This window comes from Myxine glutinosa, chromosome 5, assembly GCF_964187855.1.
Source record: "Myxine glutinosa chromosome 5, kmMyxGlut1.1, whole genome shotgun sequence".
In the NCBI taxonomy this organism is placed as follows: Eukaryota; Metazoa; Chordata; class Myxini; order Myxiniformes; family Myxinidae; genus Myxine; species Myxine glutinosa.
In genome coordinates, this window is record NC_136265.1 from 151,383,172 (window position 1) to 151,410,671 (window position 27,500).

A 27,500-nucleotide genomic window follows, 5' to 3' on the forward strand; every position below is an offset into this window, starting at 1 on the left:
ATGTGTAAAATGTGAAACCTTACGTAGGATGCTTGGATTGTAGACATAAACCTTTTGATAAACTGTTAAAACATTAACTATATTTCGTATAATCACAGTGACGCTTGAGTTACGATAAATATGCTCTGGATTTAAGTTTAAATGAGAAAGTGAGCTGAAAGGTACATTAAACACCTGGAACTCATCCGAACGACCTCATACATTTTATGGCTTATCAGAACCAGGAATGCAATCCCCCTTCAGTGAGTTATATTTTCTGTCACCTCGGAGCCTTGAAACCACATCTGGTCCGGATCCTAACGGTGCATGCTTCACTCCTCCAAGACGAAAGGACGGATGACGGTGGGGGACTTGGCCCACTGGGGATGACGGTGGGAGGACCCTTTGCAAGTTCCTTTGTCTTTCCGGACTCTAGCGGAGATTCTCTGATAAAGCGTGTCCCTATATAACTGAACTGTGAATCGATGTGCTTTTAGGAAGGTTGACATGGCATGATGGTCCTTCGTGCTGTAGACGTCTCCGTTTTCCTCCAGATCTGTGTAATTGGTATTTAATAAAAGTTCGTCATTCTCAATCTGTTGGTGGACTTCTGTTACGATCAAGGCGTCCTCCCCACATTTTTATGGTGCCGTGACTCGGATTGCAGCAGACAGAGGACAAGAGGAGCGGACCCTGAACGACAGGAGGGAGGCTGCCTGAGGCCGGCGCCGGCACGCTGATTTGTTTTAAGGTGAGCATTGTCTTGTATTAAAGGGCTACTTTTCCAAATTCGAACCTCCCTCCCTCGAGCGGGCTCAGTCCGCTTCCTTGTCATCTGCCACTGCCTGCTCTCCGAACGAAAATTGTAAGTAAAGGCTATTTCCAGCCTCAGAATGACGAGCCTTTATTAAATTCACCAGGATAACGTTAAGAGGGTAACGGGTAACGCTAAGGATAACGTTACAGTTAGCAAGGAGGAGGGGGAAATGTGAGGTCGGACAGCCATAAAGCTGCGCCGGTGGCCAAGAACTTTCCAGGAAGGATCAGCCCAGAGACAAGATGGGGTATGCCATTGCATGCCAGGGAAAGAAGGGCTGTGGCTAACGTAGAGGGCCAAAGGGACATGGCCAGGAAAAGGGAAATGCGCAGGTACCAGGTAGGCTTGACAAGAAGGTAGTGACAACTACGAGGTCAAGCCAGGAAGCTCGAGACTAAGCTCTAGACAAGAGGGCAGGAAAGTTGCTGAAGCTGTAGGGACAGAGGAAGAAAGCAACAGAAATCCAGATAGAAACAAACCAGGACCAGGTGAACAAGAGAAAATAAATAGGCTCACAGCAAGGGGCCAGGTAACCACAGGTAGGAAGGACAGAAGTGGTTTTTGAAATATTGAAAATTTAAGCATTACAGCTGTAGTTATTGAAGCTACAAGGACAGAGGACAATTAAGTAAGCAGTTAAGCAAGTAAATCAGCGGTTGATGCCGCTGGTCCAGGATCCAGACCAAGACCCCGCGGTAGGGGAGGTAGCTACCATGCCTCTACCCCCCCAAGCCCTGTCCCTGGGCCACAGGCGCCACCTCTCCCACCCCCGCCCCTGTTTCCCCAGGGGTTAGACCCCCAGAGAACTAGACCAGCCGCCCCTCAGGTTCACCTTAGCCCGGGTAATCCATTTAGAGGACAAGAGGTTAGTGGGGCGGACAGCGGGTTTGCGGCCCCAGTAGGGCTAGGAGAACTGTACCCCTCATTGGAAGGGTTCACGGAATCGGAGAACCCACAGCCTACAATCGGGATGTGTCCCTTAAAAACCAGAGGACTGAGAGCGGGGGCACCCATTAACATCAGGGTACCCTGGAGAGAATCAGATTTGGCGTCTATGCAGGAGCGGGTGAGAACCTTGCTGGCCGACGAGCCCGGTCAGATACCGGAATTTATGCGTTTGTGGATACACGATACAGGCGCAGATTGGCGGGACGTCTGCCATATGGGGAAGGCTGTATTGCCCGCGCGGGTGTGGGACCAGGCCAAAATACACGCACGCTGGCCAAATGTAGCACCAACCCCGGCCCAAACCGTGGCCCAGACCCTCGTCGATTGGAATGCCCTTGTCGACCTATTGTTGACCGGGGTATACACCGCACTGATGCCAGCCGCGGGGCCAGATTGGAATAAAATATACGGCCTAAAACAGAAACATGGCGAAGCAGCAATCGATTGGAGAGAGAGGGTAGAAAGAGCAGTGTTAAAGTGGGGAGGACTGGGCCAGGTGCGGGCACAAGATCTCCCTCGCGCTGTAGTGAACAATTTTTTGGTAGAAGGGATGAGACCGGCAGTTAGGAAGCGCATTCAAACGGCTATGATAGGATGGAGGAACACCCCAACCGACCAACTAGTTGAAGCGGCCGAGCAATGTGGCGACGGCGACGATAAGAAGGCCGATGTAAAGGACGACATGTTGCAAATGCTTGTCCAGGAAAAAAGGGCCCCCTCCCCAAAATTGGAACCCACAAGGGCCCCCTCCCCAAAACTGGAACATGCAGGGGCCCCCTCCACAGCCGCAGAATTGGGCCGTGCAAACCACCCCCCCAAGACCTGAGCTCAGTCCCGGGGCTCTAGGCAACACCCCAACACCCCCCGCCCTGCCACACCCTTTCCACCTCAACCCACCCCGTCCCAAAATCCTTTTTCCTTGAATGAGAGACGTAATATGAATGAACAAAGATTGTACATGGGAGTGGCTGGAGGAGGGGCATGATTTGAGTCGATCTGGTGTTCGCGCGAAGTCTGGGAGACTCACTGGTATACGAATGAGGAATGAATGTATATTGGGATATTAATTGACGTGTGTATCTGGCCAATGTATTTGTCTGTATGACATATGCAAAGCAGAGGGTTTCGGTGTGAAGCTTTGTAAGTGGTCTGCTTGACGTGCGGGAAATCCAGGCCGGGAATGTCGATTTTAGCGTCTATCCGAGGGACCAGGTGAGGTCCTTAACTGAGTCCGGATTTTCATTTGTTTGGGAGTGTTTGGGAGCGATTTGATATAAATCGGGTCAGGAGAGCACTCGGAGGAACGTTGATATGAAGCGGTTTCTTGGAGATGGTTACAAGATGGGCTGCCTTTGTCTTTCGAGCGGCAGTCGGGCAGAAATTTGGAATTTGTTGAATTAAATTCAGAATATGAATCGAATCGTATGTTTGACTTGAATTGAAGAGTTCATTCAATGACAGAGTGAAGAATTCAGTCAACTCAACTGAATTCAGAAGTTGAATTTAGAATACGGAGTTTGCTCAGAGTGCAGGTGATAACCTGCCTACTCAAAAAGGATGTGCCCCGCACGGTGGGAGGTCCGTGAATGGTTGGCAAAGGGTTTCTTGAATTGCCTGCAGGAATTATGCGATTAACGAGTATATTGTGTATTGGTGACTTGTGGATTGTATGAGTATATCCCTGAGGCCGATGTGACCTTGGGAGTCAATGGGTCGTGTAATGAGAAAGATTACAGTTTTGCTGGTGTGAAATTATGTCATGGTGTGAAATGCGGTCAGAGGTGCGAGATACACACCCTTGATCTGGAGAGAGAGCGGAGGTTGTGGTTTCATTGCTGTGTCTGTCTGTGGAGTTATATTTCTGAGGCATGGATTTCAAGGAGGAGGTGTGTGCCCCGAGAAGATTGTGGGTCGCAGATTGGGCACTCTGGGTGGGCACTGGGGCTGCAGTTGTGTGGGCGCACAGGAGAGTGCAGGGGGAGTGGGCGCGAGGAGGTGTGTTGATGAAGTGTGCGAACGAGGAGGGATGTGCGAAAGGTGTGCACCAGGTAGTAAGGGTGCTGCATGGTAGAGCATGCCTCCCACGGAAGTTCCTGGGCGGATTGTTGACGGTTGTTTGATTCGTAGGGTGTTAGCATTTTGCAATGTGGAGCCTCAATAATGGTCGTTCGTCTGTCCGGATGTGGAGTTCTTGCAGGGGCGGGACGTCGCCGGACTTGTATTATTTGTGGGATGAAAGCGCTGGTTACCCCAATTCGACGTTTGTACCACCTTTCTTCGTTTGAAGTTTGACCTTTTGAAGTTTACTTGACCTTTGTTCGAGATATGCAAGGGAAAGAGGTCAGAGGTAATTCACTAACCTTGGAAGGACGACAGGCTGAGTCAATCTACTGGGTGTTGCTTTAACGGCAGGATATAGAACTTAAATCTGGAAAGAAAGGACATATATTGTTGGTTAAAACTGAAATCATGTACGTAATTAGTGAACAGAGAATATCGAGATCTGTTTTTTGTTGTTGTGGTTGTCGTTGACGTCTCAATAGGCGATTCAGGGGACTCAAGAAATAAACAGATTTCCGGTGCCGACCGGAAGCGTCAGGTACAGTATGCTTTGAATTTAATTTAACCGGGCTGAGTACAGTGACGTGTTTGATCGAGCTCTGGGGATAGTCATGTTAAATGGAGGACATTTGGGAGGATGCAAAGAGATGCAAGTAACATGGATTAAGTTGTGGTATCAAGAGGTGGGTGCCCAGGTGTATTGTGGTTATTATAACTTGCTGATTATGGGGGGCGCACCAAGTACAGATCGGGTTGCATGGTGGAGCATGCATGCATGGAGCGTGGAGCTTGGAGCATGCATGAAGCATGGAGCAGGGTGGAACACCCCGTGTGGTTGGAGGTTGCAATTGCGTGAAATGCAGTGAACATGCCCGACTTTTGGCTTTGCGAGGCTCCGGATAGAAGTTGGCATTTCGATACTGTGGATTATATTGTGCCTGTCTGGAGAGGTGATGTCCTGTGCTGAGGCTGGTGACACGCCTCTGTTATTTGTCTGTCTGTCTGTCTGATTGTAAGTCTGTGGTACGATGGAGGGCTAATTGAGTGCTCAGGTGTCATTGTATTAAATATCGGAATGCACCTTTGGGAGGACCACCAACTGTTCCATGGAGGTAAATATGGCAGTGTAAGCTCGCTGAGGAAGAGTTACCTGTAGTGGAGGACGTGGCAGATTAGTGGATTAAACATCGGAAAGCGCAGGTCTCAGAAGGGAGTAGTCAGCTTCGATGATGCAACAGTGTATGAGTGAGTAATTGTGATCTGTTTAGTGTAAGAGGCGGTGGAGATGGATTCGGAGGTGATGAAAGCGTGGATGAGGGTTTCTGCGGCCGTGGAGGAGAGGGATGGACGGAGACGGGCGATGTTTTTAAGGTGAAAGAAGGCTGTCTTTATGATCTGTTTAGTGTATTTGTCAAAGGAGAGGGTTTGGTCAATGATGATGCCAAGATTCCGGATGTGAGGGGAGGTGGATACTGGGAAACCATCAATGTTGAGGGCAGAGTTATGGGTGGTTGAGGTCGTTGTTGGTTGTTGTTGATCTGAAGCCAGGATTTTATTTCAGTGATGCAGTTTGTCAGGATAGAGCGGGTTGTGGTGATTGAGCTGTTGAAAATGTCATCAATTTTGCTTTGGATGAATGAGAGGAAGGAGATGCAGTTGTCTACTGTGAAGGACAGGTGGTGTGTGTTATCGTTGTTGTCTTGAAAGTTCAGTTGTTGACATAGTCCGGAGTGCTCTAATTTGCACAGGGAATGACAATTGGAATGACAATTGAAAAGAAAAATTGAGTAAGTTACAAGTTTTGTTTTGTTGATCTGGGGACAAGCTAGTTTGATGGGTACCCTGGGGTCTTCGGCGTGTCTATGTGTTTGTCTGTCTGTTACACCGGACTCTTGAATGGGTTTTCATGAGACGAATTTCAGACATAACAGTGAGAATCTATTTTGAGCGAATCACAGTGGGTGAGAAAAACATTGTGTGTGACCAGACACCAGAACTGACCAGAATTGGAATTGGAATTAGACCAGGTTATTTCTATTATTTGTTTATTCGCGAAAATAAATAAATAATAGGGGGAGGTTAATGGAGGTTAATGGTGGTTTGTTTGTGGTAATTCTAGTTGAAACTCTAGCTGAAATAATTTTCGTTTATTTTTTATTTATTATTGATGTTGGAAACAGGCAAATGGGATGCTGAGAGAAGGATTAGAGAAAAATTGGATTGAATTTAAAATCGAATATTGGATAAAATTGGATCCACTTGGAAAAAGTGGATTAGGAAATTGGTGACCAGGTGTTCCCAGGGCGCTTGTGGACCAGGTGTTCCACCAGAGGAAAAAGACCAGGTGTTCGTGGAGCACTTCACCTGCAAGAACGCCCTGGAAAAGGTGGACGGGACCATTCCAGGTATTGCCGACGACACCAACCGCTGTCTTTTGCGAGGGCAAGACCTCGTGGATCCACACCACACATTGTAAGTTGGCCCTACCCACACCCACCGTCACACAGGATGGGGCAGGAGCTGCACAGACATATAGGACTAATTACACTTGCACTGCTAGGATTATACCACCCCACCAGCACAGCGCCCACCACCCCACTCCTCAAGTGGGCGGACATGGTGGCATATGTTGAAGAATTATATGAAAACATAACCTCTAAGTCTCACGTCCATTATCAAAGCGTTACTTGGGGACAGAAGATAAACGTACCATGTTGTCTAATACCACCAAAGGACCCCCCGTGGATACATATAATGTGGAGGGCGGAAAGGACAAATCCAAACAGAACGAAGTCAACACAAGTTGCCCTCTCTCGTCGGAGGCAAGTAAAACGGGGAGGAAAGGTTGGACCAACAGTAAGTTCCGCCAGAGCAGGATTCGAATGGGGAAAAGGTCCGAACACTTTAACCACGGATGCTTTACTAGAAAGAAATACCACCCTGATATTGATATGTGAAGTTACGACCATACAATTATTGACTCCCCGACCACCATGCATCAAATACATACTCACGCCGCACCCCCAGGATAAGGCCCCAAAGAAGGGTGAAAACACATATTGGAAAGTGGCAAGGGAGGTGGCGACAATTCAAAATAGGACACACTGCTGGTCGTGCATGCACTTTCCCCAAGGAGGCACCACAGGAATACACATGATAGTGCTACCTCTGTCCCTCAATGACCTTTGCTCACAACCTATCGATTCCCCATGTTTAGTCACCACGCTGGAAAGAGAAGGGGTTGGCAACGGCAAGAGTCGCAACCGACAATTTAATTATCGCCCTTCAATGATTGCCCATGTGGCCGAGAGGCCTGCCCCCGTCTGGGTCAAACCACAGAAAGGGATGGTCTGCCTCCAGGGTTCCGGCCACTTGCGTATGGGAGAATCAGAATGCGCCTACACTCTCCCCGGGAAGCTGGGACAAGGGAGCTCGGGGATTACATTATGAATAGTACTGCAAGATAAACACAACCACAACATAACGGCTATAACATTCTCTAGGGGGGTTAGTAGGATTAATGGGGTGATAAAGGGACTCCAGTGCTTATCCACCCACCTGGTCCCACCCCATGGGACAATGTTTATATGCGGCGACAAGGCTTACCCCTATTTACCAAATAATTGGGGGGGCACATGTTATCTTGGTTCAGTCCTTCCTGATGTTGAGATACTGGATGAGCTAGACCCAAAGTCCTTGGACAGGCGACATAAGAGGTCAGTCATGAACGAAGATGGAACCACTAAACTACACGGGAGCCTATGGGAAAAGGTGTTAGGCTTCTTCTTCCCAGGTGCGGGCACAGCCATGAACAGCTTCCGGATAGATAAATTGGCTTTGGCCCTAGAAAAGGTGGCAAACGACACCGCTACGGCTCATGACATACTATTGGACACGGTAGTTCACATGCGTACAATGGTGATGCAGAATCGGGTGGCTTTGGACATGCTCCTGGCAGAGAAAGGAGGGGTATGCGGAATAATAGAGGGAAAATGTTGCACTTACATACCTGATCCATCCGAAGGAGTGTCAGCCGCAATAGTGAGACTAAGGGAAACTAGCCACGCCCTGACGATCGATCGGATCGCGCGCGAGAACTCTTATAAATTTAGCTGGCTCACTGACTGGTTCCGGGGATGGACGGGCACTATAGTGAAGTGGTTATTGACCGCACTGGCCGTGATAATCGGGGTAGTAATTTGGGGGGCACTAATGAAATCTTTAGTCCTCCTCTGTATGAGAAAGTACTTTACAGGATGGAAAATGAAGAAGCCGCCGACAACGACTATGGTTCTGACCACAGAGGCCGTCGACCTGAATGGGTCCTTCAACAAGGCAGATGTGACCGGTGCTTCAGAGGATTGCATTGATTTTTGTGATGACTGTGATACTTGTGTTGAAAATCCCTTGTGGGAACTGGCTGCTGCCTGTATTGACGTTTGTGATGACTGTGATACTTGTGTTGTAAACCCCTTGCGTGTACTGGCTAACGCCTCTTATGTATTACAAGCTCACAGCTGTACACCCCCTTCCGACCCAACTATGGATCTGATTGCGACGCTGGGTCTGGCAGTCGAGGGACCCGACGTGGATATCCTAGACCCGCAAGCCGACCAGGCGTCCATGGGAGACTTTGACATAAAGGAAGTCCCTCTCTTTGCTTCAAATGTTTCGGATCTCTTTGCTTCAAGTGATTCGGATTTTAACGCTGTGTACCCTGACCAGGAACATGAGACACAAGATACTGACAACATTATGTATTCCCCAGAACAGCAGCACGTGAGAGATCTCATGGGCATGATCGTTGATTAACTTCGAAGATCTGCAAGGACCGCGTCTGCAAAAGGGTGGGGGGAGCAAGTTCCGCAGGGGAGGTAGCAGGCCCTCTGGCGGGGCAGAACCTCATCTGGACCAGACGCCTTCGTTGTGGATCCGAAACGTTAATGGAATTTCATGTTCTGAGCCCTCAGGTTCCAAGCACGCACCACACGACACGTTCCCCAAATGCACGGGCGAGGCGCTATGGGCGCACGGTATGCCCTTGGGAGATACCCGCATTACACGATTGTCTTTCAATAAAGCCCGATGCGGCATGTTGTCTCTTGAGATACTTTGTCTCGACGAGACAAGAGGAAGGGATGTCAGGTAGCAGATTTGTTACTGCATAAGCTCTGTTATAAATGTCGTTTGACTGATGTGTTACTGCACAAGCTCTGTTATAAATGTCGTTTGACTGATGTGTTACTGCATAAGCTATGTTATAAATGCTGTTCGAAAATGTTATTTCATAGTTAATAAAAAGGTTTTTCGCTTTGCCATAGTTTAAAATGAGAAAATACTCGCTTCATCTGTGCAGAACAGATGGCTTCGTTGTATACGTGTGTTCCTTACAGGCTAGATAACCTAGTCGTAAACTCTCTCCTTGATCCGCAGACGGCGCCTCGAGCCGCGGGCAGGAAGGCGGATTATATATGTGTAAAATGTGAAACCTTACATAGGATGCTTGGATTGTAGACATAAACCTTTTGATAAACTGTTAAAACATTAACTATATTTCGTATAATCACAGTGACGCTTGAGTTACGATAAATATGCTCTGGATTTAAGTTTAAATGAGAAAGTGAGCTGAAAGGTACATTCAACACCTGGAACTCATCCGAACGACCTCATACATTTTATGGCCTTATCAGAACCAGGAATGCAATCCCCCTTCAGTGAGTTATATTTTCTGTCACCTCGGATCCTTGAAACCACATCTGGTCCGGATCCTAACGGTGCGTGCTTCACTCCTCCAAGACGAAAGGACGGATGACGGTGGGGGACTTGGCCCACTGGGGATGACGGTGGGAGGACCCTTTGCAAGTTCCTTTGTCTTTCCGGACTCTAGCGGAGATTCTCTGATAAAGCGTGTCCCTATATAACTGAACTGTGAATCGATGTGCTTTTAGGAAGGTTGACATGGCATGATGGTCCTTCGTGCTGTAGACGTCTCCGTTTTCCTCCAGATCTGTGTAATTGGTATTTAATAAAAGTTCGTCATTCTCAATCTGTTGGTGGACTTCTGTTACGATCAAGGCGTCCTCCCCACATGTGTGTATGTATGTGTGTATGTATGTATGTATGTATGTATGTGTGTGTATGTGTGTGTGTATGTGTGTATGTGTGTGTGTGTATGTATGTATGTGTGTGTGTATGTGTGTGTATGTATGTGTGTATGTATGTGTGTATGTGTGTATGTGTGTGTGTATGCATGTGTGTATGTGTGTGTATGTATGTGTGTATGTGTGTGTATGTGTGTGTGTATGTATGTATGTGTGTGTGTATGTGTGTATGTGTGTGTATGTATGTATGTATGTATGTGTGTATGTATGTATGTGTGTGTGTATGTATGTATGTGTGTGTGTATGTGTGTGTGTATGTGTGTATGTGTGTGTATGTATGTATGTATGTATGTGTGTATGTATACACAAAGAATTAAGTTAAGCACCCCCCCCGTTTTTTTACAACCTCGCACATTACAAGTTTGTTGTCGTCAAAACAGTGTAATATACCCATGATATTGCTATATTTTCTGGAGAAGTGATATTATGGTCACATAAAAACATAACAATCATGCCGTTTTCAATATTTTATTCTGAATAATTTAAGGTGAAAATTTTTGGGAATTTTAGGCATATTTTCACCTCAATTTAAGTATGGAGCTATAGGTCCATCACGGACAGTGTGGATGACGTTTATGTTTTCTAACGTACAGTCATTGTTCTGAGAAGACCTCTAGCGATCTTTGCGTCAATAACGTGTGTAGGACCCACGTGATCGGATCACTGACTCAACCAATCACTTTTTTTCACTTTGATCACTCAATTTCATCAATGGATAATTGCTAATGTCATACCAATCATTATTTGATCTCACATACCTTAGAATATATGCCAATGTATACATATACACAAATAATATATATTAGGGGGTGCTTACCTTAATTCGTTGTGTAGGGGTGCTTAACTTAATTCTTTGTGTATATGTATGTGTGTGTATGTGTGTGTGTATGTGTGTATGTGTGTGTGTGTGTGTTTGTAAGCATGTGTGTGTGTTTGTAAGCATGTGTGTGTGTTTGTAAGCATGTGTGTGTGTGTGTGTGTGTATATATGTATTGTGGCAGTTCTGCAAAACCGTCATTCCCCTAAGCAATGGCACACAACATACAGCTAGGTTCCCGAGTTAGTTCATTCCTTATTAAATGTTCAAATATTCCTGCCTTCTGCGTGGTGCCCTTCACTGAGCAATATGCATTGTTTGGGATGAGCTAAGGGTTTCCTCTATTTCTCTCTTCATCTCTAAAACAAAGCACTAGCTATCCCCATCGAGTCAGCGTTAAAGCAGAGCTGCCATTTGCATATTCGCGCCAAAAGGGATTGAAATTCACGCGCCATTTCCCAAAGGTCACCATCAATATAGGCAGCTCCATTAATAATAATAATAATTCATTTATTTTGTATAGCGCTTTTCATGAAGCCCAAAGACGCTTTGACAGAGTGCAAAACATAATGCATAACAAAACATGAAAACAACAATTGCAAAAAGACAAGAATCAATAGGGAAATATTTAAAGCAAAAGGAGGGAGAAGGAGAAGTGAAAGTCAGGGGTTAAATGCTGTGGGTTGAATGTTGAATGCAGTGCTGAACAGGTGGGTCTTGAGTGATGTTTTGAATGTGGTGAGTGAGGAGGAGTCTCTGATGGTGTGAGGTAGTGAGTTCCAGAGGGTGGGAGCAGCGATGGAGAAGGCCATGTTCCCCCAGGATCTGAATTTGGTCAGGATGGGGGGGGGGGGGGGGGGGTCAGGAGGTTGGTACCAGCAGAGCGGAGGTTGCGGGTGGGAGTGTGTCTGGAGAGGAGGTCAGCCAGGTAGGATGGGGCCAGGTTATGGAGGGCTTTGTAGGTCAAGAGGAGGATTTTGTACTGGATTCTCTGGGAGATGGGGAGCCAGTGAAGCTTGTAAAGGACGGGGGTGATGTGGTCGCGGGTCCGGGAATGGGTGAGTAGACGGGCAGCGGAGTTCTGAATGTATTGGAGTTTATTGGTGATTGTTGAGGGTGAACCATAGAGGAGGCTATTGCAGTAGTCCAGACGGGAGGTGATGAAGGCGTGGATGAGGGTTTCTGCAGCCGTGGAGGAGAGGGATGAGCGGAGACGGGCGATGTTTTTCATGTGAAAGCAGGCTGTCTTTGTGATCTGTTTAGTGTATTTGTCAAAGGAGAGGGTTTGGTCAAAGATGACGCCAAGATTCCGGATGAGAGGGGAGGTGGATACTGGGATACCGTCGATGTTGAGGGCAAAGTTATGGGTGGATTTTGTGAGCGTTTTTGGGCCAATGATGATTATTTCAGATTTATCACAGTTAAGTTTGAGGAAGTTGATTTGAAGCCAGGATTTTATTTCAGAGATGCAGTTTGTCAGGATAGAGTGGGTGTCGGTGGAGACGGACTTGGTGGAGATGAAAAGCTGGATGTTATCGGCGAAGCAGTGGAATTGGAGACCATGACGGCGGATTAAGTGACCGAGGGGGGACAGGTAAAGGATGAAGAGGAGGGGGCCAAGAACTGAACCTTGGGGGACACCTTGGGGGAGGGGAGCAGTGGGGAATTTGCAGTTATTGATGGAGATGAACTGGCGTCTGTCAGAGAGGTATGATTTAATCCAAGAGAGGGCAGTGCCGGTAACGTTAAAGGTGGATTCAAGTCGGGTAAGGAGGATGGTGTGATCGATGGTGTCAAAAGCAGCGCTGAGGTCGAGGAGGACGAGAATGTTGAGGTTGCCAGCGTCAGAGGAGAGGAGAAGGTCGTTGGTGATTTTGAGGAGAGCAGTTTCAGTACTGTGGTTGGAGCGGAATCCGGATTGGAATGTTTCATATAGGTTATTGGCAGAGAGGTGATGTTTGAGTTGAGCGGCTACAGCGCGTTCCAAAACTTTTGACAGAAAGGGTAGGTTGGAGATGGGTCTGAAGTTATTTAGGGTGTCAGGGTTTAGTCCAGGTTTTTTCAGAATGGGGGTAACAGCAGCAATTTTGAGGGATGGTGGGACGATGCCTGTAGACAGGGAGGAGTTTATTGTTGCAATGATAAGTGGAGAGAGAGCAGGGAGGGAGGCCTTGACAAAGCTGGAGGGGATGGGGTCAAGAGTGCAGGTGGCAGTTTTCATTCCTATGAGGAGTTCAGAGAGGTCAGTAGGGGAGACCGGGGAGAATTGAGACAGGGGAAGGCAGGATAAGGGGGGGCTGGTGGTTGGAGTGGGAGCGGGTGCGGCGGTGGTCAAGCTGTTGTAGATGTTGTCAATTTTACGTTGGAAGAAAGAAAGGAAGGAGATGCAGTTGACCATCACTAACCGCAATCAACCTCCTAACGATCTCCGCACCACCACAACTACTTTCCTGTACAAGAATGACACCTTTTTGTTGGCCACCACGCTCAACCAACCCTGCTCGATCCGAACTGCTTCATCACAATCCCACAGATTCAAGACCTTCACCACACAACCGTTGCAAATACCCATGATCCTGCATTTACCTTCAAAACTGTCGGCAACAGCCGCGTGGTACGAGGGAGGTACTGGCGTTGGTGCACCTCGAACCACCATCTTCAAACCCCATTAACAGGAAGCAAAAAAAGGAACTTCCCCGTAACTTCCTACAGACAGCCACGACCCTCCGCTTGCCTGTCATAACATTTGGGTTCCTGGAGCACGTCCGCCCCATGTTAAGTGAGGAGCTCAGAGCAGTGGCCAAGTTCAAACATCACTGAAGACAAAGTGAGTGCAGCAAACTCGCTGCAAGGATGACGTCAGCAAGAAGCCCGCTGTGATAGGGCCAAACGGGGTAGCGCGTGAAACTTTCCCCTTGCTGCCACGCACAGAAAAGGTGAAGCATGAACCCCGGACCCCCGCCTAGCCCCTCCCCTCTCCAGACAGATAAAGGGCGGTCATCAGCCAGTGATTGGTTATTGTCGGTCCGGAGTCTACGAGTAAGACTGGGAGAAGTCTGGATTCTGGGTATGATCCACGATTCACAGGTCTGGTCAAGAGTGGAGTTCTGGACGGGGAGGTAGACGAGCTGACGAGGGTGTCCTGTGTCCTTTTCCTCTTGTACATTGTCGCACCAACACAAATCCTTCCCATTGCATGACTTATGTCCTTCCTGCTGTACCCACAGCACATCTGTTCATCTGATCTGTCTGTGCATGTCATTTCCTTCATTGATCTGGCATAGCTCGTACTAGTGATTAGACGGGGACATTTCAGTTCCACACCTTGGCTCTCGTCTATATCCGGTGCGCAATGGCAGTTCCGCTCGAAGGAAAAAGAAGAGGAAACATAAGAGAAGAAGAGGTCACAGACGGTAACAACAGTCAATCATGGAATCTCAAATCTTAACCATAACCCACACTTCTTCCTAGGAAGGAATGGAACTAGGAAGGAATGGTTCTTACAGTAACTCTAAGCCCACTCCTTCCCCATGACAAGGAAGGAATGGTTCTCTGCCAGTAAAACTTGCAAAGTTGTTCGTACTTTTCAATTTAGTTTCCATACAGTGTCGTACAATTCTCCCAAGACTGGGTGAATATCCCGATGAAGTCATGAATTCTTCCCAGTTGTGGGTGACTTTCCTAATGAGTCACACACTCTCCAAATGGTTGCTGGGTCTTTGTACATTCTCTGTTTATCCCAAACCAATTGTGCATTGTTTATGATTAAAGACAAGCATTAACTCCACAACCTCAAATACATGAATGACACAAACTCTCCAGGAGTTCCCCCATTCACAGCAAGGGAAGTGTCTGAGTGAACAAAGTTCAACAGGAACAAAAGACTGAGCAGCGCCCACCAAATGCAGGCAGTAATTTCTCATGACAAACAATGTTTTCATGCAATTATTTTTCGACAGGGTTCAAGGTTCATGCAGGGGATGCAATGTAAAACATGCATATACATGCAGACAATTACATGAGACAACATGGGACCTGACTTCAGACAAACAGAACTACTGATTTTGGGGGGAAGTGATACAACTTCCCGGAGCATTCCGAGCACCATCCAGTGATGTTGCTTTTCTCTCCTCAGTCAGCAGGGCATTGGAGGAGGAATTTCCTCTTCCCAATTCGTTGCAACCCACAGGGTTTATCTGAGCTCTATCCTTTAAATGCTGAGTGTCAAGCAAGGCTTCGGTTGACCCGATGTCGACTCGGCCAGGGTCAGAATAGAAACTCCGACCTGCATGACTCGGAGCGGATGCTCAAGCGATTTTTGAACAATGTTTGTTTTGAACCTTCACTTATTTGAGTTTGCACAAACCAAATACGCAAACTTGTGCCTAGAATATACATTATGACTTATTTTGAATAACTTCATATGTTAGTACCTGTAATACGCCTTCTGTGCATGGTATACTGTTCCTCAATGTCTTGGTATCCACATTAAAGTCCATTGATGTCATTTCCCTGCCAATTTGTGTGAGCGATTCCAACCAAATCAATTGGTAGGATCTGTGTGGCCCTGCGCTGCATTCTACCTTGAGCTGGTAGTGCTCTCTGCAGAGACTGGCCTTTCCTTTGGGAGGAGCATTAGAGCATCATGAGTAATTCGTCACGGTGCTCTCAGGCTTGAATGCCAGAAGATGGTCTAATGACAACATTGATTTCTGAGCAGGTTTTTTTGTGCAGGAAAATTGTTTTTATCCCCACCCCTCTGCTTGTCGACTGTAACTTCTTTCACTTGTGCTTATCCCTGGCCGATGTGCCTGATGGCGAACAATGATGTCTGATTTATAGGAACAAATTGGCTTGGTGATGGCTGCTGTCCAAGGCCGAGAGTTCAATTTTCAGCTTGGCAGAGCCACATTTGTTCACGAATGAACTCGCATCTCATTTGGCACGCCAGATCTAAGCTATTAGCTCTGTTTTGCTTATTTGACTTCCTCATTTTTATGATTGATGCTTTTCAACTTGTACAAGCCTAATTCTTTGCAGTCTTCCAACAGCGTCCACACACATGTCGCATTCCTCATCATTCTATGATTATCTTTCCAATTCCATCGCTGTAATTATTTATAATTTGTTTATGTAATTTATTATATAGTACTTGCAGAACAGGCTAAAATGGGTCCATGAAGAACATTCAAACCTGTGCTGGACAAGTTGGGTTTTGTCGGTCAATATTTTATGAATGTACCAGTAACCTGGTTAGCGGTTAGGGTGCCGGCTTGGGATCCTAGGATCCTGGGTTTGAATCACAGTCGATCGCTCAATTAACACCAGTGAAGCATGGTGGTGGGAGCATCATGTTATGGGGATGATTTCCAGTGGCAGGGACTGGTAGACTTGTAAGGATGGAGGGAACAATGAATGGAGCCCAATACAGGCAATTCCTTGAGGAGAACCTTCTTCAGACTGCAAAAGACCTTATACTGCTGCGAAGATTTACTTTCTAACAGGACAATGACCCAAAGCACACAGCTGATGCAACACTGGAATGGCTTCAGAACAAGAATGTGAAAGTCCTTGAGTGGCTCAGCCAAAGCCCAGACTTTAATCCCATTGAGGATCTCTGTTAAGGCTTAAAGATTGATGTTCACACCAACGTTTCCCATCAAACTAAACAGAGCTTAAGCAAATCTGCAAGGAAGAATGGGAGAAAGTCCCCAAATTCAGATTTGCAAAGCTGATACAGACATACCGAAGAAGACTCAAAGCTGTAACCACTGCCAAAGGTGCTTCTTCGAAGTATTGACTCAGGGGGTCGAATACTTACGAATGTAAATTAGATATTTTTTGATTTCATTTTTAATTATTTGTAAAATTTTCTAAAAACATGTTTTCACTTTGTCATTATGGGGTATTTTGTGTAGATTATTGACAAAAAATTAAGTTAAATCAATTTTAAATTCAGGCTGTATCACAACAAAATGTGAAAAAGTCAAGTGGTGTGAATACTTTCCTCTTCTGAATTACAATGTCTTCAACCTCATGCCACAATTAATTTTTCACCTTTTTTGGGGATACCGAATCAAGGCGCGTGGAACACTTAGACCACTGAATGCATCAATCAGGATGCAACATAACAAAAGGAACAGTATAAAGAGGGGTGGTGACCAACAGCAGGGTTGAAGGACAAAATAGTGGAACACTTGGACAAATAATAGGTGTGAGGAGAAAATAGGTGTATTCTGTTTGTGGACCATTTTGAATGGGTCACCATACAACAACAAAATCGATTTGTCGAAGCATTACTAAAATCCCATTTGGCATTGGACTCCATGTATCAGATGTGTTACGCCCTTCAAAATTACATCATATGTCAGAGTTTGTTGCTTTGCAAGACAACTTGAATGGCATTTACCTGCTCCTTGCTGTCATCCCACGGCCGTTCGAGACTCTGAAAATCATCGATCTCATAAACTTTGATGTGAACTGGCTCAGTGGGAGCTCGTGGCCGAACATCGACCCAGCGAGATGGTGCTGTTGGTGGCTTGGCTGGCAATGAAGGAAGGGACGGTGGAAGGGTGACGAGAGAGGGCCGTTGTCTCTGTGAAGCTGCGAAAATAAGCAGAAGCAAGGCAATTTAGTATAAATCTTGTAATCATTATTGCATCACAACAATCACCTGATCACTACCCTCGCGAGAGGAGAGGGTATTGCATTTGGGTCCATTTGCTTGTCTGTCTGTCTGTCTGTCTGTTTGTCTACAAAGAACCAAGAACGTTGCTCCAATTGCATAGAAATTTTTACCATAGGAGCACCTCTGCCTGCAGAATTTTTAATGATAGTTATGACATCATAGGTCACGTGGTATGGGCGCCATCTTGGAAAAACCGAAAAACTTTGCAACTCCATATCTCCGAAACTGCTCAATGGAAAAAAGAAAAGAAACTTGGCTCATTGTCAAGTACTCCCGATGGGAAATAAGATATGTTAATGATGTCATTGGTTCATGATAATGTCATCAGTGCCTTCATTATGACGTCATAATTCGACAAGTATAACGCTTGATCCGAGCAGTATGAATTTTTTTCTCTGCAACTGTTGCTCAGATGGACACGAAATTTTCACCATAGGAGCACCACCTCCAGTAGAATATTATAATAATTAGAACGCCACTCAGTAGAGCGCATACTCCCGCCATGGGTCAAGTTGGAATAGTACGATTTCACAAAAGTTTGAGGGAGTAGTTCAGTGACAACACAAGACAGACACTGCACAGATATATATTTAGAATATATAGAAGATAATGTTAAAAAAAAACAAGGCAATTTCACTTACATTTTCGGATTCAGCGTTCAATTCTATATAAGTGAGTGTATTTTGAGGCATGTGTGACTTCAAATAAAATTGTAAGCCAGAAAGACGTTCGTTTCATTCCTTAGGGATACAACATGTAAAACTGGCCCAAACGTGAAAACAAAACTCGCTCATTTTAAGTCGTACAAGCTAATGCGACCACTCATTCTTCTGGGAAGAATCCCGTGCACATGCTAGTCACACTTATAAGTCACCTAAGTCTTTATAAGTTCATCAAATACTGACACCGCGATTGACATTCGCTGAGGTAAATGTTGATATCTCTTCTGAGGTGAAAAAGAAAAAAAAACAGTTTTAAAGCATTATACGTATCAAACGATACATTTTATGAAACGGGGAAATCTCATACACACTTTGGTGGTTTTAAAATGGCAGAATATGTCTTTATTAGAAAAAAAAGAACCTTGAAGACGGCGATGCTAACAAAATACACCGCTCTAACGCATAACCACGAGTTTAAACTACATTTACAACAAATATGAAAACTATTTTCATAGGACAATGTTAAATATAGAATATATAGAAGATAATGTCAAAAAAAAATGAGCCCTATCTTCCAATGGTAAACAATCCTTCAAAAAATTCCTGGATCCGGAATAATATCGTGAGCATCACCAAAAACTAATCATTCTTCCTTATCCCAAGGGCAATCATCCCACCAACTTTCATCCAAATCCGTTCAGAACTTTTCCAGATATCTTGTTCACAAACACACGAACACACACACACACACACATACACACACACACACATACACGGACACGCTCGAATGCATTACTCCCTCGCGGGAGTAATTATGACATCATAGGTCACATAATACAGGTGCCATCTTGGAAAAACCAAAAAACCTTCCACCTCTATATCTCTGAAACCGCCTAATGGAACAATTGAAACGTGGCTCATTGTAAATAACTCCACGTGAGGAATAAGTGTTCTAACGATGACGTCATTGGTGCCTTATGACGTCATAATTCGACAAGTATAACGCTTATATAATCAGTTTGAAATTTCTTGAGCGTGATCTACGCAACAATTATATTAGAGAATATAAATGTATGATGTCATCGCTCACGTGGTCTGGCAGCCATGTTGGATCAAATAAAAAACCCTTCCAAACCAGAAGAGTTGGCTCGCACCAAGTTGACTGCGCAGGGTATGGATTCAATGAATACCATCGAGTTTGCTTACGCAATTAGTAATTTAACATAACCGTATTTGCACACATACAACATGCGATCAAATAATTCAATTTTTAAGTCATTTGGTCTGAACATGACCAGGATTGGGTCATGAAAGTAGGTGTATTGAAGTAGAGCAAAACTGTAATGCAACGTGTGTGCGTTTGTACGTTATTCGTTCATAACCAAACCGTAGCATGTCGAGGCCCCAAATTTTGGGTGTACGAACTTCAGAATCTGGGCAAGGTTTTAAGCTACCCCACAGTAACTCCCGAAAGGAAATTCTATGTACATTGCATTCAGAAAGTATTCAGACCCCTTCACTTTTTTCACATTTTGTTATGTTGCAGCCTTATGCTGAAATCGTTTAAATTCATTTTTTCCCTCATCAATCTACACTCAATACCCATAATGACAAAGAGAAAACAGGATTTTAGAAAGTTTTGTAAATTTATTAAAAAGAAAAAACTGAAATATCACATTGACATAAGTATTCAGACCCTTTGTTATGACACTTGAAATTTAGCTCAGGTGCCTCCCATTTCTCTTGATCATCTTTGAGATGTTTCTACACCTTGATTGGAGTCCACCTGTGGTAAATTCAATTGATTGGACATGATTTGGAAAGGCACACACCTGTCTATATAATGTCTCACAGCTGACAATACATATCAGAGCAAAAACCAAGCCATGAGGTCGAAGGAACCGCCTGCAGAGCTCAGAGACAGGATTGTGTCGAGACACAGATCTGGGGAAGCCGACAAAAAATCTCTGCTGCATTGAAGGTTCCCAAGAGCACAGTGGCCTCCATAATTCTTAAATGGGAGAAGTTTGGAACGACCAGGACTCTTCCTCGAGCTGGCCGCCCGGCCAAACTGAGCAATCGGGGGAGAAGGGCCTTGGTAAGAGAGGTGAACAACAACCCGATGGTCACTGGCTGAGCTCCAGAGATCCTGTGTGGAGATGGGAGAAACTTCCAGAAGGACAACCATCACTGCAACACTCCACCGATCTGGGCTTTATGGCAGAGTGGCCAGACGGAACAGAACCGTGATTAGGCGGAGTTATCTGAAGTGACGAAAAAAACCCCCAACTACTGTGGTGACGTAAATACCTCCGTCATCAAAGGTGGATAGAGGTTATGTTTTCACCCCTGTCTGTCTGTCCGTTTGTCTGTCTGTCTGTCCGTTTGTCTGTCTGTCTGTCCGATTGTGAACAAACTATCTCAAAAAGTTGTGGAAGGATTCGGACGAAATTTGGCAGAGATGCAGCGTATGTGACAATGATGAAATGATTAGATTTTGGTGAAGATCCGGATTCGGATCCGGCCAATTAAAAATTTTCACCATTAGGAGATAGGGCCAAAAACGATACGTAGCAGGATATCTCAAAACGTTATGGACGGATTTGGACGAAACTTGGTGGACCGGTTGGGTATCTGACAAGGACGATTCAATTCGATGAAGATCTGAACATGGATTCGGATATGACAATTATTTAATTTTTCAAGTGATGCTTCACCTTTGGGAGATCGGGCCAAAAACGATACATAGCAGGATATCAAAAAACGTTCTGGATGGATTTGGACGAAACCTGGTGCACAGGTTGTGTGTGTGATGAGGAAGAATCGATTAAATTTTGGTGAAGATCCAGATCCGGATCCAGCTAGTAGAATTTTTTACGTGATTCTTCACCATTGAGTGATATGGCCAACCAGGTGGAGGTATGCTCTCGACTGAGTGCCGTTCTAGTTTTTACAGTGTTTGTGGGTACATGTAAGGGCTACACTGCGTGGTTTGCCATTTTCTTTCTCACACTCATTCAGGGCAATATTGGTAATTTGTTCAGAGTGACGATGATAACTCACCTACTCTTCGCAAAGGACACCATGAGAATTTACCCTCCACCAAATAATGCAAGCAGATGGATCACATCATTCAACGTCCATTCCAAGGAGGGTACACACAAGGATGCTCCTTCCTGCTCATGTGAAACACCACAATGCCGTTAGTAGTTGGGCCTAGATTGAAACCCAGGTGAGACAGCTCCCAGATGTGGGATAGAAAAACCAAAAAAAAAGCTAACGAATACTATAACAAAATTGATAATAAATTTTCATTAACCTTTAATAATATTTGAAGTTGATACATTATTTTTATTTGTCATTATTTTTTATTATCGTTTTTATATCATATTATTTTTGCTTGGAGGAAGAGTTGAGAACATTCGTGATCATAATCATAAAATTGTAAAAATAATTAATGTGATAGCGTACACCACCAGTGAGCAGCAGTAGTTGTGCCATCCGCTCAGCTATCTTGCAATACATTTTGCTATTTCTTCCATTTTGCTGTCCTGGCATTATTTAAAGGTAGAAGACCTGCTGGATGGATTGTCAATTGAATTTACCACAGGTGGACTCCAATCAAGGTGTAGAAACATCTCAAAGATGAACAAGAGAAATGGGAGGCACCTCAGCTAAATTTCAAGTGTCATAGCAAAGGGTCTGAATACTTATGTAAATGTGATATTTCAGTTTTTTCTTTTAAATTAATTTGCAAAACTTTCTAAAATCCTGTTTTCCCTTTGTCATTATGGGGTATTGAGTGTAGATTGATGAGGGAAAAAAATGAATTTAAACGATTTCAGCATGAAGCTGCAACATAACAAAATGTGAAAAAAGTGAAGGGGTCTGAATACTTTCTGAATGCACTGTATGTGTGTATGTATGTAATATGTACGTATATAATATGTATGTATGTATGTCATAGGTCTGTATGTAATATGCATGTATGTAATATGTCTGTATGTAATATGTCTGTATGTAATATGTCTATGTAATATGTATGTATGTAATATGTATGTATGTATGTATGTAATATGTATGTATGTAATAGGTCTGTATGTATGTAATAGGTCTGTATGCATGTAATAGGTCTGTATGTAATATGCATGCATGTAATATGTCTGTATGTAATATGTCTGTATGTAATATGTATGTATGTAATATGTATGTATCTAATATGTATATGGAAAATGTAATATGCATGTATGTAATATGTATGTATGTAATATGTTGTATGTATGTAATATGTATATAATATGTATGTAATATGTATATGTAATATGTAATATGTATGTATGTAATATGTATGTGTGTAATATGTATGTATGTAATATGTCTGTATGCAATATGTCTGTATGTAATATATATGTATGTAATATGTCTGTATGTAATATGTATGTATGTATGTATGTATGTATGTATGTATATATGTATGTAATATGTATATGTAATATGTCTGTATGTAATACGTATGTATGTAATATATATGTATATAATATATATGTATTGTAATATGCATGTATGTAACATTATAATATGTCTGTATGTAATATGTATGTATAATATGTGTGTAATTGGTGTTGAATTCATTTAATATGTACAGTATATTGAAACATGGAAAAGATTGAATTTGCTTTAAGCACCATTTTATGTTAAAAATGAAAGAGCTATAATATTCAACCCTAACAAACCACCATTTTGGTACAATTAGTCGGTTCATTATGTTTTTTCGTTCAAATTTTTTGGAGATTAGCCAAACTATACATTTTTGGAATATTCAGAGCATGAGGAATCCAAAAATTAATGTTTACATTTGCGTAGACACCTTTGCGAAAATGACACTCAGGACAGTGATGAAGATCTGTAAAAGCATATTCCTGAACGGTGTAGACCTCGTAGATCCTGTGTATAGGACTTATAGTTCAATCTGATACTACCTATAACTTCCTATAACAACCTATAACTTCAAAGGACTTGCAATATCATGTATTATGTAATACAGTTATATCACAAATATAAAGAGAATGGTTTTCAATTACCTTTGTTTGTTGCTTTTCTATAATCCTGAGCACTATTTTGAGGCCTTTATTGGATTCCTTGACCCAGAAAACATAGGATTGGCATATTTAATTAAGTCTCTAGGTTGACTAGAAGCCGAGATCGCGCAAAATATGTATTTTATGGCGGCTATTTTCAAAATCCAAAATGGCGGCCATGCAGGTGTCTGTGCAAATGCCAACATTGATTTTCAGATTCTCCATGCTCTGAAGATTCCAAAAATGTACAGGTTTGCTAATCCCAAAATTTTGAACGAAATTATATTTGTTTACATAGTGAACCTGACTATCTTCATCACTGTCCTGAGTGTCATTTTCGCAAAGGTGTCTACGCAAATGTAAACATTAATTTTTGGATTCCTCATGCTCTGAATATTCCAAAAATGTATCGTTTTGCTAATCTCCAAAAAATTTGAACGAAATTATATTTGTTAACATAGTGAACCTGACTATATCATACCGATGCACTTGCTCTGTGATGATTTTGCACATTTGTTGATTTATTTTGTTGTATTGCCTCACCTGCAATATTGCATCATGGAAACAACGGTTTAAAATTTAAATCACTCTTCTGGTGGAGCCATGTATAGATCCTTACCCGAGGCAAAGCATCCCACTTGCATTAGTTCGATGTCAATTTTAAATCCATCCGTCTCACACGGCACCGCAGGTACAATGCTTTCAGGAGCAGCCGAAGTGATAATTAACACTGGATTCCTTTATAGCAATTCCCAATCAATTCTGGACAATTTCACAGCAAGCTTTTCCAACAAACACCCTGCCAATACGATTGTGTACCAAAGGGCATGCTGGTTAAACAAGAAACGTATCTGGAGGGAAACGTAGCCTTTTTTTTTTGTATACAAGGTCGAGGCTCGTGTAAGAACTAACATGAATCACAAAAAGACAAACTGACACATAAAACATATAATAAGGGGAGCGGGAGACAAGATGGTGAGAGAGAGGGAAGCAAAAAGTACAACAATAGAGAACAGGGACATCGAGAGATCTGTGGAAGGGAGAAGGCTTGTGGGGAGGAGGCATGGGAAGGATGGGGGGGGGGGGGGGGGAGGTTGGGAGAGGTATAAAACACATGGACACTGCTTGGACTTCCAGGAAAGAAGTCGGAATTTCAAAAAAGTGGATCTGGGATGAATTAACGGTGAATTACTGCAGTCATGGGGCGAGCTGGGAATTCAGGATTACCTTTCATGACGTGATATGAGAGTAGTTATGGCTAGGTCACACAGCCGTGACGATGACCAACAAAAGTTTGTGACACATTTCAGCTGTTACAACAAAACACAAACTGACCTTGGCATGTTTTTTAACCAATCAAGAGCGTCCTATTTGCATTCTCAACCAGAAGAGAAGGATACAAACACAGAAAGGCAGGAAATAATTCACAGAGGGTAATTGTGAGGAAGTGGTGCAGTATAGACTAGGAATATAATCTCAAAAAATTACATGAGGGGTAACTGTTTGTTACAAGCTGTCACCCATGCTAGGATTGAACCATGACACCTCCTGAGCAATATTAGCCTGGATGACACTTGATATTTTGATTTGGGACCTCACAGTGGGTTATTTTGTGAAAAAGGACACTCGCGAAATATCTGATTTTCTCGAAAATACAAAAATGTCAATAAAATGACCAATAATTCAGTTACAAACTTATTTTTGGTGTCAAAATGAGCAGAATAACAATACATATTGTAAAAATATTGGTTTATACTATAATATCGGGAAATTTTACAAAGAATTGCAAAAAATACAAAAAAATGCCGAATAATTATTTCGGTTTCACCGTAAACATAAAACTAAAATTGCAATAACTTCACAAATAAACATCCCATGCATATGTTTTAGGTATCAAAATCATTCATTATTATTCCCTCACATAACAGTAACAGACAATTGGTTTACAACTGTGAATAAGACTGATTAATTACAACTGTGAATTACAACGCAGGTATAAAACGCAAGGACACCAAGGACTTCCAGGAAAGAAGTCGGCACCTCAAAAAGAGGATTTGGGGTGAAATTAGCGGGGGTAGAAAAGATCAAGGTTTTGGATTGGGGAAGATAAGAGATGGTGGTGAACAGCCGTTTTAAAGACCTGGAGGGAGGAGTGGGATTGAAGAGAGTGAGGGAGTTTGTTCCAGAGGCGGGAGAAAAGGGGAATTGAAGGAGTGAAGGTGAGCAGAGAGTCTTGATTTTGGCAGTTTAACCATAAGAGGGTTGCAGGCAGATCTTGTGCAACCTGTAGGAATATTTGGGGGACAGCCCAGAGAGAGCTGGGGGAGCAAGGCCGGAGAGGAGTCGGTAGAAGACGGAAAGACCACCAACCTGCCTGCAGTGAGTAAGTGAAAGGCCCTCAGAGATAGCATCATCGCGGGAGATTCCAATGATTCTGAATGCTTTGGTTTCAACAGCGTGAAGACGAGCTAGGTGTGAGGCAGGAGCACCAGCCCAGAGGGGAGAGCAGTACTCCATTGAGCTGCGGATGAAAGCCTTGTATGTGGTGAGGAGCTCAGGTGTGCCAAGGAAGGACTTCGCACGACGGAGGATGCCCAGTCGGCGACTGGCTTTGGAGGCCAGCTTGGAAATGTGGTTTTCCCAGTAAAGATCATGGCAGATAGTGAGACCCAAAAGCTTGAGTGACAGAGCTTCTTGGAGAGGATTATTCAGAAAGTAGATGGGAGGGTTGTCCAGTCGGTCTTTTCGGAGAGACATCGTAAGAGTGTGAGATTTGTCAGGATTGAAAGACATGTTCCACTTGTTTGCCCAGTCTGTGATTTTGTCCAGGTCTGCAGAGAGTGAGGAGGCTGCAGACTTCCGATCTGAGGGATGAGGAATGGAGTGGCAGAGAGTGGAGTCATCAGCAAAGAGATAGAGAGGATTTTCAAGAGAGTCAGAGAGATCATTGATGAAGACCAGAAAAAGCACAGGGCCCAGAACACTGCCTTGGGGAACTCCAGCCTGAACAGGGAAGAGGAGATGAGAGAAACCCATTCAGGGCCACACGTTGACTACGACTAGAGAGGAAGTCCGCCAGCCATGCGTGGAGATTTCCATGGATACCAAAGGAGGAGAGTTTGGTGAGCAGAGCGGGGTGCCAGACCGTATCGAAGGCACGTGATATGTCGAGGGAGACAGCTCTAATTTCCTGTTTGGCATTGAGGACCTCCATCCATTGTTGAGACAGCAGAAGCAGCATGTCCAGAGTAGAGTGACCTGGTCTGAAACCAAATTGATGATCAGAGATCAAGCCATTGGAGAAGAGGAAAGATTTCATATCCGAAGCAATGATGGATTCCATGACTTTGCTGATAATTGGGAGAAGGCTGATTGGTCTGTAGTTGCTAGGATCTGTTTTTGCACCTTTTTTGTGCAAAGCGGTGATGTTGACTGATTTCCAAGCAGATGGCAGTTGACCTTGAACAAAAGAGCGGGTGAAGAGAACAGAGAGAGGGAGTGAAAGAGCAGAAGAACAGGATTTTAGGACCCGTGGGCTGATGCCGTCAGGTCCATTTGCAGAATCAGAGTCGAGGGTTGACAGAAACTTTTCCACCTTGTCAGGAGGAAAGGACACGGAGTCCAGGAGCAGCTGGGTACGACTGGGTACAGAGAGGGATGGGTTTGGGACACAAGATTTAGAGGCAAACACAAAGTTGAGGCATTCAGCTTTTTCACGTGCGGAGTCAGCTGTGTAGCCGTTTGAGGTAAGGGAGGGGATGGAGGGGGAACAAACACCAGAAACAGATTTGACCAGACGCCACCAGGATTTGGAAGAGGGAGACAGATAAGAGAGTTCGGTCTTGAGAATGGAGAGATATTGTTTCCTGGCTCTCCTGAGGGTGGACACACACTTGTTTCGGGCTTTGTGAAAGGAAATGAGATTTCCTTCCGTTGGATTTGCTTTCCAGGAGACGAAGGCAAGTTGTTTCTGGGCAACAGCCTCACCACAAGATTCTGTGTACCATGGACGGGAGGAAGGGTATGACAGCTGAAGACAAGATGGGATAAATCTGTGCATGAGAGAGAGAGCAATTTACTTTGGAAGACTTCCTAGGATGAGTTTATGTCAGAGGCGGTAGAGATGGGAGACCAGTCCAGATGATTGATGGCTGCATGAAGACCGTGCAAGTTGGCCTGAGTGAAATGCCAGACTCGTCGACGCTGAGCAGGCTCCCTGAGAATGGTCAGAGAGATGTCCACTTTAACAAGCACATGATCAGATGAGCCGATTGGAGCAGAAGAAGAGC

General features: G+C 44.2%; 1 protein-coding gene across 3 annotated transcripts in view; it reads right to left on the bottom strand.

Annotated features, from left to right (window-relative positions):
• KIF26B (kinesin family member 26B) overlaps positions 1–27,500 on the bottom strand; it is a 227,281-nt gene that overhangs the window by 5,019 nt on the left and 194,762 nt on the right. For all 3 annotated transcript variants that reach the window (XM_068115929.2, XM_078778866.1, XM_078778867.1), the window contains one exon: positions 17,193–17,386. In XM_068115929.2, the coding sequence (XP_067972030.2) occupies positions 17,193–17,386 (194 nt within the window). The remainder of the gene's footprint in view (positions 1–17,192; positions 17,387–27,500) is intronic.